Here is an 18,847-nt window from a genome sequence, read left to right on the forward strand (position 1 = left end):
ACCTTCATTATTTTGGGGTCCCACAGTATAAAATCAGCCTGATAAATATTGTACTATATTAATGTGCCTACATAATAATGTGCATGTCCTGAATAAAGTAACGGCCTTCATATGAATTATTTAGACATAGGCTCATCAGTACCAACATTTTTTTCTAATATGATACACATGTACTTTGTTCCATTGGTTTTGGTGGTACAGTGCCGGGGTACAGTGTAGGTTGAAAATCAACCGTCCTTAATTATTGTTCTCTCTTTCACTATTTTTGTTTATCTCTGCCTTTGATTTGATTTGATTGATTTATTTATTTATTTATTTATTTATTTATTTTCCATCCCATTAGGGCACGTTCCCATTGACCAATGTAGCTACCTTGGTCCAGCTATATCGGAGGTCAGTAGTTCAGTACAGTGGCGGATCTGGGGGGGGGGGGGGGCTTGTGCCCTCCCCTGGCAAAAAAAAAAAAAAAAAATCTTTTTTTAAGAGTGCAATTAATATTTGCAATATATTGATATGAGAAAGATTGAAAGAAAACATAGTTAATTTAAAAACAGTGCTGGCAATTTTAAGTCACATCAACATCAATATAAGAGTTGCGATTGATACAAATCAATCGCAGGTCCTCCTATCAACAATAATAATAATAATATTTAAATTTTATATGTCTCTAAGCGCTTTACAATACTTATACCCCGATCAATCGCAAGTTTGCAGTCTCCTTAAAGGTAATGCAAAGTTTTGGAAAATTTTTAAAATTGGATTGATAGTAATTCTTTGAATTGTTGATTTATTTGGATGCCCCTGTGGATGTATTATAAGCACTAAAAAAAATTAGCCCCTTAAACACTTCTGCTTTTGAGAAATTGAATAATCAAAAATTTACCGGTGCTCCCGGCCGGTAAATTTCAAATATTTCAAATAGCGCCGAGAGGCCATTCCATGGTATAAAGCTGCGACCATGACAATTTAAGAATAATTTATATGCAGTTCTGATATTTAAATTTCCAAACGGCAATAGCAAATTGGTCGATTGTAGTAAAAAAAAAAAAAAAAAAAAAAAAAATTGTTTTAAAGCTAAAGTAATATCAGTCTTGAGAGGGCGCTATATAACATAACGAGTTTATTATTTACAATTTCATCACTTTAGGCTCGATTTCAACCGCGACAACGACCATTGAATATTGTAAAATCGCATATGCTTCTAATATGTTCATTTGAATCAAATTCATGACCTCATACCAAAACTTTGTAATACCTTTAAAGGTATAATACAAAGTTTTGGTATGGGATCGTTGTCGCGGTCGAATCGACTTTAACTTATGAAATTGTTAACTTGCACTCTATGTTGTATAGCTCCCTCTCAAGGTAAAGATATTAATTAAGCTATAGGCGTTGTGGCGTGCGCCTGTAATCCAGCTAACAGTGGAAGTTACAAACTGATTCAGCCGAGGACGCAGGTTCGAAACTGAGTCACGTCTTTCGGATGGTGACGTTAAAGGTCGGTCCCCAGACGTAAATAATCATATCTGATTGATACACGTCTGTAAAAACCAAATACACACACACACACACATATAAAACAATGTTTCTTGACTAAAATCGACCGATTAGCTATTACCGTTCGAAAATTATATACCACAACTACACTGTTGGTCATAATGGTGGAATAATTATTTTTACCCCAGTTTAGGGAAGGATTTTAAAAAATTATTTAGTTCTAATAGATCTAGATAATGGCATACATTCTCAGATTCTATTGAATATTAATTTGCGAGTGTTTGTTTTGCGTGACTGCTAAATCATAATACTATGCTAATCAGCTAGGGAACTTACGTCCTTAAATCATAATTGACAGTAATGAGGATTAATGCCTCACAAAAGGGCACTAATATAGCTGATCGACACGATTTTTATCCTGGGGCCTCACAGTATTACGAGGCCATTGCTTAGCCCCTGAATCATGACTGTACGCAGTGTTTGCTAGGGTACGCGGCCCCTTCCACAAATCCCCCAAAACGAAGAAAATGCAATAAATTTTCAAAAATTCATTGCATTTTCCCCCGGCCCCCAACAGGAAAAATTCTTCTGTGTGGCCATGCCTTGAACCCTAATGCATGACCCTGCAGAAGAATTTTTCCTGTTGGGGGCCGGGGGAAAATGCAATGAATTTTTGAAAAATTATTGCATTTTTTTCGTTTTGGGGGATTTGTGGAAGGGGCCGCGTACCCTAGCAAACACTGCGTACAGTCATGATTCAGGGGCTAAGCAATGGCCTCGTTACTGTGAGGCCCCAGGATAAAAATCGTGTCGATTAGCTATATACTAGTGCCCTTTTGTGAGGCATTAATCCTCATTACTGTCAATTATGACTTAAGGACGTAGGTCCCTTAGCTGATTAGCATAGTCAAGCGCGTAGCCAGGATTTCATTTTAGGGGGGGCGGTAGTGAGCACGCGAAGCGTGCGAATCACTTAAAGAGCGCGCGAAGCGCGCTCCCTAGGGGGGTGGGTGCAGGGAGGGGGGGAGTTTCCCCCCTCCCGCGCGAAGCGCGGAAGCTTTGAAAGAAGACGATTCGTTGTACCTCTCTCGACTCATAATCCTTGTCTGAAATCAGTCCCTCCCCTCTCTCGCGCGAAGCTTTGACGTTTCATTAAATTATTAGAGAAAGAAGACGATTCGTTGTACCTCTCTCGACTCTTAATCCTTATCTGTATTCAGTCCCTCCCCTCTCTCACGCGAAGCTTTGATGTTTCATTAAATTATTATAGAAAGAAGACGATTCGTTGTACCTTTCTCGACTCTTAATCCTTGTCTGAATTCTGCCCCCCCCCCCCCTCTTGCGCGAAGCTTTGATGTTTCATTAAATTATTAGAGAAAGAAGACGATTCGTTGTACCTTTCCCGACTCATATTTCTTAATTTGAACTCAGTCCCCCTTCCCGCGCGAAGCGCGGAAGCTTTGACGATTCGTTGTACCGTTCTCGACTCCTTTTCCCTTTTTCTTCCTACATCCTCTTTCTTTTTTTCTTCTCTTTCTCTCTCTTTTTTTTTTTTGGCCGGCGTTTTTTTTTGGGGGGGGGGGCGACCGCCCCCACCGCCCCCCCCTGGCTACGTAGCACACATATGATTAAGCAGTCACGCAAAACAAACACTCGCAAATTAGTATTTAATAAAATCTGAGAATGTATGCCATTATCTAGATCTATTAGAAATAAATAATTTTTACAAATCCTTCCCTAAACTGGGGTAAAAATAAATATTCCACCATTATGACCAACAGTGTACATATTCTGAGATTTTCATGGTCGCAGCTACCATTGTATTGCCGTAGGAGCTATTTGAAATTTATCAAAATTTACCGGGAGCACCGGTAAATCTTTATATTCAATTTTTCTCGAAAGCAGAAGTGTTTTAGGGGCTAAAGATTCTAGTGTTTTTAATACATCCACAGGGGCATCCAAATATATCAAAATTTTCCAAAACTTTGTAATACCTTTAATAAGCTTTGCCTCTAGTTTGCAATCAAGGATAAGATACCTAAATTTTCTACACCAAAAAAGTATACATTTGGTTTATTTGGGTAAATATGTCAAAAGTATGATTTATTTGATATAATTTATGCATTATCTTGATTTTTCTGATTTAAGTTGAATGAATCATGATTTTTAAGTATACCTTTCAATATTTCATTTGTAAATTACAATAAAAATACTACTGCGACTTAAATTAGACCATATTTGGAGCGTGGGGACGCATTCAAAGTTTCGTAACACCAGCCAGAGAATCGATAAAACCTGTCTTTGTCGAGCTTTCTGTAACCATAGCATTGTATTTCTCGTAAGAATTCTGGTGAGTTTGGTCATGTTTACCCAGTTTTATGCAGATAAAATTATTAGATAAATCCGGGAACTTGTCAGATTAAACTAGCAACAAGAGTGCTAATCTGTAAGTGTAATTTGTAAGCTGTATTATTGTACGGGTGCCTCTCCGCCATGCCATGGAGGCCAAGCGACAGGCCAGGCCCAGGGGCGCGGCGATGCTGTGACTGAGCTTTTGCTCGCGCTCGGAGCAGTGCAGTGCAGTGCGGCAATTATTACATCCAAAGCCTTTGAGTTTGACTGTCACTGTGTGCTGATGACTCTATGTTAGTCAGTTAGGCTTTCTTATTTATGTCTTTTGCGGTCATTAAGGCAAGCTTAGTTTGAAGTTTAATTTTTATGTCAAAGAATCTAGATTTCAAAAGTCGGGTTGTTAAAACTTAAATTTGAAGTCACCATTTTTATTGCAAGTCACACTCAATAATAGTACTCGCACAGTCTCACTTGACTCTCAGCTCATGCTGTCACTGTTACAGTAACACTGCACTGTAGTGTAACAGATTCTACATTTATAAACTAGATCTAAATAATGATTAGATTCTTCTAAGTTCTACCTCTTGAAGTTCTAGATTGACTGTGCCTAACGCATCATATGATCATGCATTTTGAAATGTAGATTTCTATTATTAGTCTAGAGTCTAGTCTAGATCTACATTGTTTAAATGCAATAGCCTTCATAAACATACTTTTTAGACTCTTTATACTTGTTATAACTGTTAGCACATTTGCATTCGTCAGGTCACAAAACTGAAAAGGATCTTTGAGTGTTTAGCTAAAGAAGATCTTGGAATATTGTTGGATAAATGACTGAGATCTGCCTCTTTTGAAACGTGTATTCCTCATTGTTGTTCCCCACTTCCCCAGCACTCAAAATCAAATAAAGATGGCTGTGGATATTGCATCTATCGACACCCCTGTCCTGGTGGGCGTTAGCCTCCTGGTTCTGGCTTTCCTGATTGGTTGTTCTAGAGGGCGTGACACCTGGCTCTTCGTGGACTTCCTGGCTACCGCTGCGTTTGGTCTGGCCTGGTACTTCGTCCCTGATGTCATCTTGGGATTCCAGGTAAGTTTCTGTGATGATGATGATGGTGGTGGTAAGTAGTGGTGATGATGATGGCAGAGGTGATGAGGAGGAGGAGGTGATGATGATGATGGTGGCATTGGTATTGGTAGTAGGGGTGATGATGATGATGGTGGTGGTGATAGTAGTGGTGATGAGGAGAGGAGGATGATGATGGTGGCACTGGTAGTAGTGGTGATGATTTTGATGGTGGTGGTGGTGGTAGTGGTAGTAGTGGTGATGAAGACGGATGATGATGAGCAGGAGGTGATGATGATGGTGGCACTGGTAGTAGTGGTGAAGATGACAGAGATGATGATGATGGTGGCACTGGTAGTAGTGGTGAAGATGATGATGAGGAGGAGGTGATAATGATGATGATGGTGGTGGTAGTAGTTGTGAAGATGATGATAAGGAGGAGATGATAATGATGATGATGATGGTGGTGGTAGTAGTGGTGAAGATGACAGATGATGATGATGATGAGGAGGAGGTGATGAAGATCATGGTGATTGCGCTGGTGATGAAGACAAAGATGATGAGGAGGTGAGGATAACTGGTGGTGGTGATGATGATAGTGATAATGAGGAGGTGATGATGATGTTGATGATGGTGGTGATGGTGATAAATAGATGATGATGATATTGATGATAGTGATGATAATGATAAATATACAATGAAGGTGATGCAGAAGAAGACAATGATGATGGTGAGGAGAATGAAGATGAAGAGGAGGAGGATGGTAACTGGTAATGGAAATGATTAATCAAAAAAGTATTATTATGATAATTAAGATTTTCAGGTAAATTATTTTCATTCTCTTGAGACCATATTGGGAAAGAGAATTTGAAAATGTAGTACTAAAATGGGATAATTGTATATTTCAAATGATAATAATAATAAATAATATTTAAGATTTATATAGCGCTGGTATACAAGTACAGTTTCTAAGCGCTTTACAAAACAAGTGAAATGAAAAGTACGGTTAAACTAAATATGTAATAAGGATCAACAAGAAACGTGAAATGAACAATGCGCTTAATTTGGACGAATTACTTAACTAACAATGTATAACAATAACATGATAATGAAAAATGAAAATGTAAATACAATGATTAAGTATCATTAATGAAACTGCAATAATTATGTACATTAGACAATAAATAGATTACAAGAAGATAGGACATGTGGTTATAAATACGGTATGATGATGGACAATTACTTCGTGTTGAATAGATAGGTCTTAAGTCTACGTTTAAAAGTGTCAAGAGTTGGGGATTCACGGACAGAGACAGGGAGATTATTCCAGAGTTTAGGAGCACATACAGAGAAGGCACGATCTCCATAGCGGGTGTGAGTTCGAGGACCAGATGATAGTTGAAGATGAACAGATGATGATGAGCGGAGCCTGATGGAGGAGGTTTGCACCTTCGGTGAAATGAGTCCATTGATGTATACTGGAGCAAGTCCATTACGGGCCTTGTAGGTGAGAAGCAGTACCTTGAATTGGATGCGCTGTGGAATGGGGAGCCAGTGAAGAGAACGAAGAATAGGTGTTATGTGTTCGTACTTTCTTGTGCGTGTGAGGAGACGGGCTGCAGTGTTCTGGATGTGTTGGAGTTTGGTCAGATGTGAGCTGGGTAGATTTATCAACAGGCTATTACAGTAATCAATGTGTGATGTCACAAATGCATTTATTAGGCGCCCAGTAGAACTTTGGTCTAGGTACTTTCGGAGTTTTCCGATCCGGTAAATTCCAAACGAAGCGGCTCTGCATGATTTCTGAACATGTTGCTTCATGGTAAGTTTGTCATCCACTGCGACTCCGAGATTAATAGACGATTTTGATGGATTGATTGTATTGCAGTCGACTTCGAAATCTGGCAGCTCACTGGCTTTTCGAAATGCTGACGTCACATGCATGAGTTCTGTCTTGGCACCATTAAGCATGAGGTTGTTTAATATCACGAGCCCAGACTTTCACATCTGCGATGCACTGCTCCAGTCTCACCACCCCACTGGCGATTTCACTTTGCTTCAGTATCAGATACATTTGTGTGTCGTCGGCATACATCATGTGTTCAACACCCTGATGGGACCTTATGACGTCACTGAGGGGACCAGAGTAGAGTATAAAGTCCAACGGTCCCACAACGGATCCTTGTGGTACTCCCCAAGTTAGTGGAAATGCTTCGGACTGGATACCATTGAGAACGATGACCTGAGATCGATTTTCCAAGTAGGACGCAAGCCACTGCAGGACGACTCCCTCAAATCCATATTTATTACAGAAACGTTGTATCATCATGCTATGATCGATCGTGTCGAACGCAGACGAGAAGTCTAGCAGAATAAGAATAGCTTCAAGTCCTTTGTCAATGGCTAACAAGAGATCGTTGGCAACCTTCAAGAGGGCTGTTTCAGTCGAATGGAACTGACGGTATGCGGATTGCATGACAGGATATAAACCATTGTCTTCTAAGTGTGTCCTGAGCTGAGCAGCTACAATCCTCTCTAGAGTCTTGGCGATGAAAGGAAGATTCGCGATCGGTCTGTAGTTTTTAAACTCATTTCGATCCAAAGATGTTTTTTTCAAGAGAGGAGTGACGTGTGATGTCTTGTACGCTGTAGGTACCTCTCCAGAAGACAGGGAAAGATTAACAAGTTCAGTTACAAATGGTATAAGCTCATTAATACAATCTTTCATGAGCCAAGTTGGTATTGGGTCAAGTCGGCACGATTTAGAAGAACTCTCACGGATCACCTTTTGCACCTCCAATTCTGATACAGGTTCAAAAGAAGAGAGTTTGTGCGTCGTCACTCCATCCTCACAATCTGATGAGCGGCTAGTAATTCCCTGAAGGTTGGTGACGATGTCCTGAATCTTGTTGTAGAAAAATTGTCCAAAATCATTAGCCAGATTTATGTCTGACTAATGATTTTGGACAATAGTCCGGTAGAAGATGCTGTGACTTTGGGCGGGAAAGCGTCTGAACAAGCTGGAAAAGATGCTTGGTGTCACACTGCGCAATCTCGTCGGTCAAGTAACGAGATTTTGATTGAGATAAGACTGCATTGTAGGATTTACATTCCTCTTTGAACAGTTGACGATCAACTTCCAGACCAGAACTTTTCAATTTACGTTCAGCACGCCGTTTAGATCGTTTTGCCTCACGAACTTCATTGGTGTACCAGGGAGCTTTTGGTCTGATTGTGACAAGTATTGATCGCTCAGGCGCATGCTTGTCAAGTAGCTCCTTTAGTACGATGTTGTATTGTTCTGCCATGTCAGATGCATCTTTGGCTGTAGGAAGTGTAAGCAATGAGGTTTGAAAGTCATTCCTAAGCTGAACCACATCAATGTCCCGAAGTTTCCGACAAGTTATCCGCTTCTTGGAAGTTGCTGGACTTACAAAATTGAGCGTAGTCAGGACTGCCGAGTGATCGGAAGGAAGTCCTGGTACGACGTCCATGGCCACAATAGGATGATCAACCTTTCTGGAAATCAAGAGATCTAAGGTATGACCGGCTCGATGAGTTGCACCTTTTACATGCTGCTGAAGATCAAATGTGTCTAACATATCGAGGAATTTCCTAGCATCTCTGTCAGTTTCGTCGTCAACATGGATGTTGAAATCTCCCATGAGCACAAGCTGACGCTGATCGATTGTTACAGATTCTAACAGTGTCGGAAAATCTGCCACAAAATTGTCATACGTCAGTTTGTTTGTAGACGATGGGGGAGGCCTATAAATGGCAAATGTCCTAAAAACCACAGAAGGAGAGACGCGGACCAGAATATCCATGTGCTCAAAAGATGAGAATTTTGTAGAGCAGTCTCTAGTGATTTTCAAAGAGCGATATATGATGCATATACCACCACCCCGACTCTGGCGGTGTTCATGTACCACATGAAAGTCAGGCAAAGTCGCTACAACGTCTGCAATAATAGGATCATCATAAAGACCTCCCCTCAGCCATGATTCGGTCACAATCAGAAGATCTAAGTCGTTGCTTATGATCAAGTCACAAATCATTGTCGTTTTGTTGTTCATGGAGCGTGCATTCCAGTGTCCAATTCTGAGACGAGCCTGACCAGATCGAGATCCATTAGCAGTACACCTAGGCGTTTGCTACCTAGCCTCTAATGTTAATCATTTGAAATGTTTCACATGTATTTATCCTCTCTATTATCACATTAATGAGTTTGAAACACACTTCTGGTCAAAAATGGTAGAAGAACCTTCTGCATGAAAAGGATTATAGTCCTTTACTGAATAGGGATTCTAGCTTTACATTGTTACATTTCTTCGCTCCAGTAATCTCAAGGCAGCAGACAGCAAGAAAATGTGTAAAATAGAGTTTGAAACGCACTTCTGGTCAAAAATTGGTAAAAGAACCATTTGCATGAAAAGGATTAATCCTTTACTGAATAGGGATTCTAGCTTTACATTGTTACCTTTCTTTGCTTCAGTGATCTCAAGGCAGCAGACAGCAAGAAATTGTGTATATAATACAAGGTCCACAGGAGTTTTTTTTAGAAGCTTTAACTAGATCTAGATCAAATCAGGAATTTGTAAAGCAAATTATGGGCATTATATGAGAAAGATTGAATGAAAACATATTAAATTTTAAGAACAATGCTGGTGATTAAAGTCAGATCAACATCAACATAAGAGTTGCGATTGATACAAATCAATCGCAAGTCCTCCAAAGATATAGTCCAATCAATTGCAAGTTTGCAGTCTCCTTATCTATCGCAAATAAGTTACGATGAATGAGCGGTTTGCCTCTAGTTTGCAATCAAGGGTAAGAAACTTAAAATTTCTACACAAAAAAAGTATACATATTGTCCTTGTTTTCACGAAGTGACGGTAGTGAGGAAAATCGTAACGCAAAGTGAATGCAATTTTTTTTTCACTACCGTCACTTCGTGAAAACAGCGACGATATGGTTTATTTAGGTAAAATGTCTAAAGTATGATTTAATTGACCTGATCTAGTTAGAACTTCTAAAAAACACTCCTGTGGATCTTTTACAATTTACACAATTTCTTGCTGTCTTGAGATCACTGGAGCGGAGAAATGTAACAATATAAAGCTAGAATCCCTATTCAGTAAACGATTAATCCTTTTCATGCTAGATATAACTCAAACTCTCTCCAATTTTATACAACAAAAGTTTGTCTTGGGAACCACTTCTTTCTTTACAGATGAGGTGCAGGGGGAGAGCCTTTGCCGGGAATCTGGGGGGGGGGGAGGGGGTGACTGCCAATGCCCACATTTCATGAAACATCACAGAGGAACTCCAAATCCTTAGTACTTTCTCCACTACTAAATGTCCAATCACTTTTGTCAAATTAATATACCGAGATACTGGCCAAAATTAGAGGGAAAAGATCTTTTAAAAAATCACCTTTTTGGTTTAAATTTATATTCCACACACTACATAACTCATTTTAACACCGAGCTTAACTCATGTTGGTATCAAAAAAGTAGATAAGTTAATTTTCTTTTATATGACACCATATTTATGGTGGTAATATATTATTCACAAAATACTATTTTTCGTCAAAAGGGCCTCTTTTTTGGACGCCCCCTCTAATTTAGGGGTGTTCGCTACAAATTTTAAAAAAACAACTCTGAATTATTGTGTATCATGATAAAAAATCTTTCGAATGAACAAAGTGTGCTTTGTTTGTGTGGTAGTGGCAGGCAACTCAAAAACTAAGCATGGTATTTGACTTTGGCCCTCCGCTTATAGTTATACTTGCTTAATTGTCTAGAGTGCTTAGAGAATTCTTATTTGATATCATTATTATTTTTGTTTTGTTTTCATTACCTACCTGGCTACCTGGCTGCCACTGTCAGTTGCTGGCGATTGGCGACCACATCTGCTTTTTCATTATTATTATTATTATTATAATGATCATTATTATTATAATGATCATTATTATTATAATGATCATTATTATTATCATTATTATTGTTATTGTTACTATTGTCAATATTAGTATAATCATTATCATCATCATCAGCATCATCATCATCATCAGCATCATCATCATCATCATCATCATAATAATTATAATAATATTCTCATACCCTTTCAGATCAATGTCACACCAGACGGCACACATCTTACTTACTCTCGAGCCTTTGCTGCCTGTATGATCGGTGATGCTGTAACACGCTATTTCTGCCGCTCATCCAAGGATGCTTCCACCCTCGTCTATCTTCTCTTTTCACGTATAGTTGTGAGTTTTCATCCTATTTCTTGGCTCTAAGAGTGGTAAAAATAAACAGCAAGCCAGCAACCACAATAAAGTCAAGTTTTAGATTTATGACAACTTGTCTTGCTAGCAGTAATCTGGCAGGAAATAACTGCTCATGTGTGACTGTAATGAAGGAAGAAGAGGTGGAAAAGAAGAAGAAGGAATACAGGAAAGGAGGAGGAAGAGGAGGAGGAAGAGGAGGAGGGGGAGGGGGAGAGGGATGAGGAATGAGGAGGGGGAGGGGGAGGGGAAAGAGGAGGAGGAGGAGGAGGAGGAGGAGGAGGAGGAGGAGGAGGAGGAGGAGGAGGAGGAGGAGGAGGAGGAGGAGGAGGAGGAAGAAGAGGACGAGGGGGAGTGGGAGAGGAAGGAGGAGAAGGAGGAGGAGAAAAGAAAAGAAAGAGGAGGAGGAGAAGAAGAATTGTAAAGATGGTGATTTTTGTAGTCAAAAAAACAATTTAGATTGTGCCATTTAGTAATAAGCCTTTACAAAACTCTCCTAAGCTTATCTTTTCTCTCAACAGGGCTGTACAATTCTGATCGTTTCCATGGTGTACATTCAATACTTTGGTGGAAATACTTGGACTCAAAACGTAAGTATCTTTTAATTTTATGAAAGAATTCATTGATAAAGATTAAGTGTTGCCTTTCGCAAATGCTGCAGTTCTGACATGACTATTTATATTGTAGGAAATAGATCAATCAAATAATAATGCCTAGTTCTTGTAGCACACTTCCACATCCTCATCATTGTCGCTCTCTGTTTCCAGCCAGTTGCCCTATTGAAGGCACTGAAGCTCCAAGGAATTATTTCCTACTCATTTACATTGTACCTCGCCTGGGTTGAGTGTGGCAAATGAAGATCAATGGTATGTGAGTTTGGGAAATACTTGTTACTATGAAGTATATTAAAGCCCATGTGCACTAGTTTGGCCAGGGGGATTAGACCTCCCTGCAAGGTCACTGACAGGTGGTTACTTCATCAAATCAGCTCTCAGTTAACATAACAAAAAGGGGATCATGAGGGACTAACGGTCACCGCTTAGGCATTGTTTGCTATATAGGGCGCAAGTAGCTATAAGTAGTGCAGTGGGGCTTTAAAGCATAGTTACCAATTTCAAGCACATCCATCCTAATCAGTATGATCATATATGGCCCATTTGCTATTCCTTCTGCAGCATATCTTCTTTGGCATGGTTGGAAACATGCTATGGATGATGGGAAGTGTAATCTACTACTACCAGTCCCGCTACTCCGGTGGCCACGCCCAGCTGGAAAGCCGCCTCAACATGCACCTTCGCTTCGACGGATTCCTGGTGCTGGTGATCGGCCTTACGATTTTTGGCTTCCCTGATTTGTTCTTGAAAATCCAGGTAATTATGTCCTTTCTTTTCCTTTTCAACCAAGCAAATTTTGGATCATTGCTCCATTTGGTAAATACAGTCGAACCTGTCTATAGCGACCGCTCAAGGGAAACATAAAAAGTGGTCTTTGTAGACAGGTTCCTTTAGTACTTTCAATGAGAAACTATTTTCAAGGGAAACAAAAAATGTGGTCTTTGTAGACAGGTGGTCACTAAAGCAGGTTTGACTGTATCTCACACTAGCCAACAAATCTTGACCAAACACTGTTCCTAACCCTAAACTCTAACCTAACCTGAAACCTAATACACAATCCAAGCTATCATTCTACATCTTTGAAATAAGGAAAGTTTGCCGTGGTTAATGTGGGATCACTCTTCATATTGGACTAGCAGGATAGTTTTTCTTTCCTTCAAAGTTAAGATTTGCATACCGGTAATCAAATGGATACAAAATGTGATTATTGCTTCCTTGGAGACTAGGTTTGAAAATTTCAAATGTTATTCTTGATATATGTTTTTTTTTTATAAGTATCAAAGTAAACTTTACACTGGACACCTCTTCCAGTTACCTGGGAAATAATACTGTCAGTGCTTTGGTTGGTAATGTTGTAACTAATAATAATATGTTCATTTTATATAGTGCAGCTATTTTATGAATATACTCTACTGCACTAAATACAAAGTATCATATTATCACCCCTCCTTTATAGCTGAGCCGCCGTTATAAGGCGCTAAAGCATTCAAGGAATTCCTTCCTACTTGGTACCCATTTACTTCACCTGGGTGGAGGGTGGCAAATGTAGATTAATGTCTTGCCAAAGGACATAAGTGCCATGACACAACTTGAACAGCGAACCGTGGGATCAAAAGTCTGGTGAGGTACCGGTATTCATTAAACCATGCAACCTCTACAAGGCACTTTATGTATTAAAGGTATAGACCAGTTTTGGAAACGACCCCCCCCCCCCCCCCCCCCTTTCAAAAAATGAAATGGAAGCTCGTATTACCAATCATGGGAAACAATATGTTTTGACTATTACGTGATGATACAAATTTTACTGCGAAACCACCTACTAATTGATATATTTGGTAAATTATCATATCAATCCGGCTTGGATAAGTATCGCGGATGCACTTTAACATTGAATATTTGGGCATATATTTCTGCTTTTTTGTGAATTTAGGCAATATTTAAACAATATTAAATGGATATTTTGTACCCAAAACCCTTGAACCGCAATATATTAATCTTTGCAGACCACCCTAGAGTCATACGATGGAGCTCATCTTCACATGGCAAGATCAACCGGAGCTCTCCTGATTGGCTCGTCTATCTTGAGCTTCATGGCTCCGGGATTCCTCTTTGACTGGGACAAGAGGGCCATCTTTGTCGGACGTATTGTGGTGAGTAATCTTTCAAATACAATTGTATTACATTTGATTGTGAATAGAACATCAATGGTTAAAGGTAATACAAAGTTTTGGGAAATTTTGAAAATTGGGTGGATAGTGATTCTTTACCATTTTCATATATTTGGATGCCCCTGTGGATGCATTATAAGCGTTAGAAAAATTAGCCCCTAAAACACTTCCGCTTTCTAGAAAAATTGAATATAACAATTTACCGGTGCTCCCGGTAAATTTTGATAAATTTCAAATAGCGCCTACGGCCGTACAATGTTAGCTGCAACCATGAAAATCTCAGAGTAGTAGTTGAGATATATAATTTCCAAACGGGAATAGCTTATCGGTTGATTTAAGTCAAGATACATTGTTTTATAGCTTAATTATATATCTTTACCTTGAGAGGGAGCTATACAACATACAGAGTTTATTATTTACAATTTCAAAACTGTAGACTCGTTCTCAACCGCTTCCAATATGTTCATTTGAACCAAATTCATAACCCCATACCAAAACTTTGTATTACCTTTAAAGAATGATTAAAAATTGTAGCATACTGACTTGGTTTAAACCATAATTTCCCATTTCCGTGACAATTTTTTAAGTTCTTAGCATTCAATACCTGGTCATTTTAGTGTTCGTTTTCCCTTCTTACTACTTAATAAAAACAGGAGAATGAAAATAGTCTCTTAAAGTGAGTGTAGCATGACGAGCCTGACTCGGGGGCCAATCGGGTATAATACGACTACAGACGACGCGACCGCAGTATTCACGTGCGTTCAACATACGCGAAGCTGTAGCGTGAGGAGAACTTTGATCTGTTTCGCTATCGCTAGCGCGCACTGACCGTTGATCAAGTCCGTTCGATCAAGTGCATTTGTCCAAAAGAAGTTGTCGATGGGGTTAACCAGTATTTGCCATGCTACACCCCCTTTAAGGAAAAGATAATATTTCTGGACAATCACAGTTGATTTTTCTCTTTGTACTCATCATCTTCTTTTTTTCTCCTTCTTTTTAACAGAAACTATTTCTGACCGTGCTGGCCGTTCTGTATGCTGCCGCCAAGTACGATGCCTGGGGAGGCAACCTCCATCTCTACTTCCTCATGGAAAGCATTGTGGCATTGAATGCGTTGCTAGGTTACTACGCCCCTCATGAGACGGAACGCTACAAGAGCAATTAAGAGGATGGTCAAAGATTACAGTCTTTAAAGAGAAGGTTGAGTTCTGGGAAGAGGTGAAAATAATTTGAGAGCATTTCCATTGTTATTGTGCAAGTGTGGAAGAACATCACAGGAAAAAGTTCCCTGAAATGCATGGCTCTTCAAATGCCTTCATATTCTGAATATGACAGGAAACAGCTTAAAAATGTGGGCCCTTATTTTTATGCTACATGTTTGTGTGGTCCCATACACATCTTTCTGTGTATAATGCTTGTTACTTTTACCAAGACTAGGCCAAATTTATATAAATTTGATGATTCCAGAACCTTGCAGTACACACCATTACTTATGTGCTACTTATGTGATCAATTCCACACTGTTTCTTTCATAATGCAATCGCTGGACCAGAACTCAACTTTATCTTTAATCACTAAGGTGGATTAAATGGAGCCTGATTTAACTGGTAAGCATAATTCAATCGGTCGTTGAGGCATGTCTCTCGACATAGCCACAATGTTATGTAGCTACGGCAGTTAAGTTGCATGCGATGCCATGTGCATCAGGTAGAGTTAGGGTAAAGGGTTAGGGTTGTGGCTGTTTTTGGAAATGTGCCTTTACGACTGGTTAAATAATGCCTACCAATTTTCACTTGGTTCACTGATTTACAAAGCGCCATGTGTCATCTTCTCTTTGCTGTTAACATTGTGGACATTCTGTAACAAAATGAAGAAAAAATAGTCATGAATTGGACATTGAATTCATGCTGACAAGATTTTTGTTTATTCATTTAGTTAAATAACCATGGCGATTTTAATAATGGGACAAAGAGGTTGACTTATAGCACTCTGTAATTCGGTAGACTCTCTCTACTCACTAACATGGGATTGAAACCCCCTGCCACAGACGAGAATCTCCAGCCATTTTGGTTCTCCTGATAAAAACATGAGAACTTTATACAAATGACACAATCTTTGAGTGGTATAAAGTACATCCGGTGTCTTTTAACATCAAATTGTTAATTCATTTTCACTGTTTCTTGTTGACTTTTTTTCCGTGGAAATTCATCAAAAATTATTTTCAAAAAGAATATCTGAAGTGAGTCTGGGAAAGGAGACTATATATGAAAATGCACAACCTCCTTGCGTACCGGAAGAAGTGATGCAGTTGGAGATTCTCGCCTGTGACACTGGAATAAAGCTAGTATGCTTTTATGAATACTGTCCAATGTGCTTGCAACGGTCAGAAATAAGCATTCCACAGCTTGGATGTCTTCACCTGTACAACATTATAAAGTCAGGGAACTAATATTGAAATATATATTACAAGACTGTCTAGTTTCATACAGATATGTTTTTGACTGTCCTTGAGTGAATATCAAGTACAGCCGGACCTCATTCTGACGGAACACCGTTTTTACAAACTCTCTTTATATGAAGGTAATTTCACTGATCACATTCCTTTGTATTCCATTGGCTTTATTACCTCAAAGATAACAATCTTTCAGTATAAGAATATTTCTTTGGTTTTAGGAGTTTCTTACAACGAGGTACTGCTGTATACAAACAGATTGTTTGTTGATGATCTCAATTGTTAGCAGAGTTGTTAAAGAACCAAATCGCGTCTGACAGGTATGACATAAAGGCTTTATAGGTTTGCAGACAGTCAATAATAAGGTTGTATAACTGTTGTATGGAATCAATTGAATCGAAGAGTCGAATGTTACCAAATGTCACAGTCTGCACCTCAAAGAGGGGCTATTTGCATTGATGAGTGAAGGTGACAAGCTCTACTTGTTAAGAAATGGGATGGCAGGTTTACCTGGACCGTGGGAACATACATAATGATGCGATTCTATGGACGCTTCACGTTACTTCCATTTTCGACAAAGTATTATCTTAATGTTTAGAAACGGTCTTCCTAAAGAGTAAGTAGGAATTCTAATTTTATTTTGAAAAGATAATGTTGGGAGAGTAAGTCTTGCGATTATGCTTGAAAATTCTTGGAAGACATGAATTTATTTAAGGATTAATATATGATAATGATGATGAAGAGTAACAATATGTATTGTAAATTAAGGCACCCAGGTTCATTGAAAGTTACTAGACACATATATAATAGCACGTAAGGTACATGTTTCATCTGTTAAGAGCCAGAAGGACGTTAATTCTGTGTGAGAGTATATGGGTTAACGCTCTTCTGTCTCCATACAAACAATGAAGCGCTTTCGCAAAGACGACAGGAGAATTACGGCAATACAGCTCCTCCGTCGTGTTGAGGGAACGAACGCTATCATTGCCGCGTACAGTCGTGAAAAGATTCTTGTTCGCGCATGCGCAGATTATTTTTTCGCTTGCATTACCGTCATCTTTGTCTTCCGTTGTTTTTGCTAAAGTGCCCTAATATCATTTAAGGTAACATACTTTTCAAGAAGAGGTGATAGATTTCAGGGTTATGTTATAAGAGGCAATAGATGGCTTGATTTCGTGTGCTGTATCTCTCACTTTATAGACACATGGGGAAAAATCCCCCACACCCTTCCCCCCCCCCCCCCAAAAAAAAAAAGAGAACAGGGTATTTGCAGTTTGGCTTGAGTTTGATTTATCATGAATCCTTTTGAGAAATAGCACGTTTTCGGTTGAGGTGTGTACCAAATCATGATAAGTCATTATTTTATGAAGAGATCTGAATCTTGTGCTTTACCGTTTTCGATGTTGTAGTGAGGAGAGATTTTGAATTCAATTCCCTTTCCATTCAAAGCAATCCACTAAAATACTTTTTTTTTTCTATGCTATTTAGTATGAAAGATGATGATGTATATATTTTTGTTTCAGAGGAACCAGATATTTTCTTACTCTTGCTTGGTAATATATAAATCAATGCAGCAATTGTTATTGGTGTTTACCCAAGGGGAAAATATTCTTCTCTTGACCCCTCATACATGCTGTATTATGTATATACAGTCAAACCTGTCTATAGCGACCACCCAAGGGGAAACACAAAAAGTGGCCTTTGTAGACAGGTGGTCTTTGTAGATATGTTCCTTTAGAACATGTTTCAATGAGAAACCCTTTTCAAGAGAAACAAATCATGTGGTCTTTGTAGACAGGTGGTCACTAAAGCAGGTCTGACTGTATTCTTCTTTCTAGAGTTGTTACATTTTGTCCTGATCATGATGCAGTCCTGACCAGTTGATGTGGGATTCAAAGATTAAATAATAGATTTGCAAGAAGGGCGCAACTACCAGTGGCAATGCATGGCTCTTACAGCCTTCTTGCGTGTAGCCGACAAAGTTATTGTTCACTCAGTCTAATATCTATAGAAAACCCCACCATGCTAATATGTCACGATTGCTGTGATGCAAAGAAACTGGAAATGTGTCAACTCTAATTACTCTACGCATATTTGTAATTTTGTAATCGTTTATTTAAATTCCTTTTTCTGTAGATGTATGTATTCATTACTTGGTCATAGACTATTTATCATTTTGTATACCGGTATGTGTATATGCTTTGTATTTGCACGATTTTGCTAACGTATTTAGTTTATATTTGAAGGGCATTGTATACAAATGAGAGGCTGGGTTGCAGTAATGTATTGCTGATGTATGATGTCTATGTGCTTTGTATTTGGGACCCTAATTAATATGCAATATCCAACTAAATATATCTTATATGGATATTTCTTATATTAATATTAGTCGAAAACCTAGTT

At 38.9% G+C, this 18,847-nt stretch overlaps 1 protein-coding gene across 1 annotated transcript; it reads left to right on the forward strand.

Annotated features, from left to right (window-relative positions):
• The first annotated feature begins 3,724 nt into the window (after positions 1-3,724).
• LOC588758 lies at positions 3,725-16,907 on the forward strand. Its single transcript, XM_030997452.1, has 7 exons — positions 3,725-3,847; positions 4,741-4,939; positions 11,049-11,192; positions 11,732-11,800; positions 12,386-12,580; positions 13,828-13,974; positions 14,996-16,907. The coding sequence occupies exons 2-7, from the start codon at positions 4,760-4,762 to the stop codon at positions 15,155-15,157; spliced, it is 897 nt and encodes a 298-aa protein (XP_030853312.1). The 5' UTR covers positions 3,725-3,847; positions 4,741-4,759; the 3' UTR covers positions 15,158-16,907.
• Positions 16,908-18,847: the final 1,940 nt, after the last annotated feature.

The sequence above is a fragment of the Strongylocentrotus purpuratus genome, unplaced genomic scaffold, assembly GCF_000002235.5.
Source record: "Strongylocentrotus purpuratus isolate Spur 01 unplaced genomic scaffold, Spur_5.0 spur5_scaffold_4, whole genome shotgun sequence".
Taxonomy (NCBI): Eukaryota; Metazoa; Echinodermata; class Echinoidea; order Camarodonta; family Strongylocentrotidae; genus Strongylocentrotus; species Strongylocentrotus purpuratus.

Bases quoted from the DNA above. Each gene is read 5' to 3' on its own strand.
- LOC588758 (XM_030997452.1), top strand. From the start codon at position 4,760: ATGGCTGTGGATATTGCATCTATCGACACCCCTGTCCTGGTGGGCGTT. The intron at 4,940-11,048 runs GTAAGTTTCTGT...ATACCCTTTCAG, and splicing joins ATGTCATCTTGGGATTCCAG to ATCAATGTCACACCAGACGG. The intron at 11,193-11,731 runs GTGAGTTTTCAT...TTCTCTCAACAG, and splicing joins TTCTCTTTTCACGTATAGTT to GGCTGTACAATTCTGATCGT.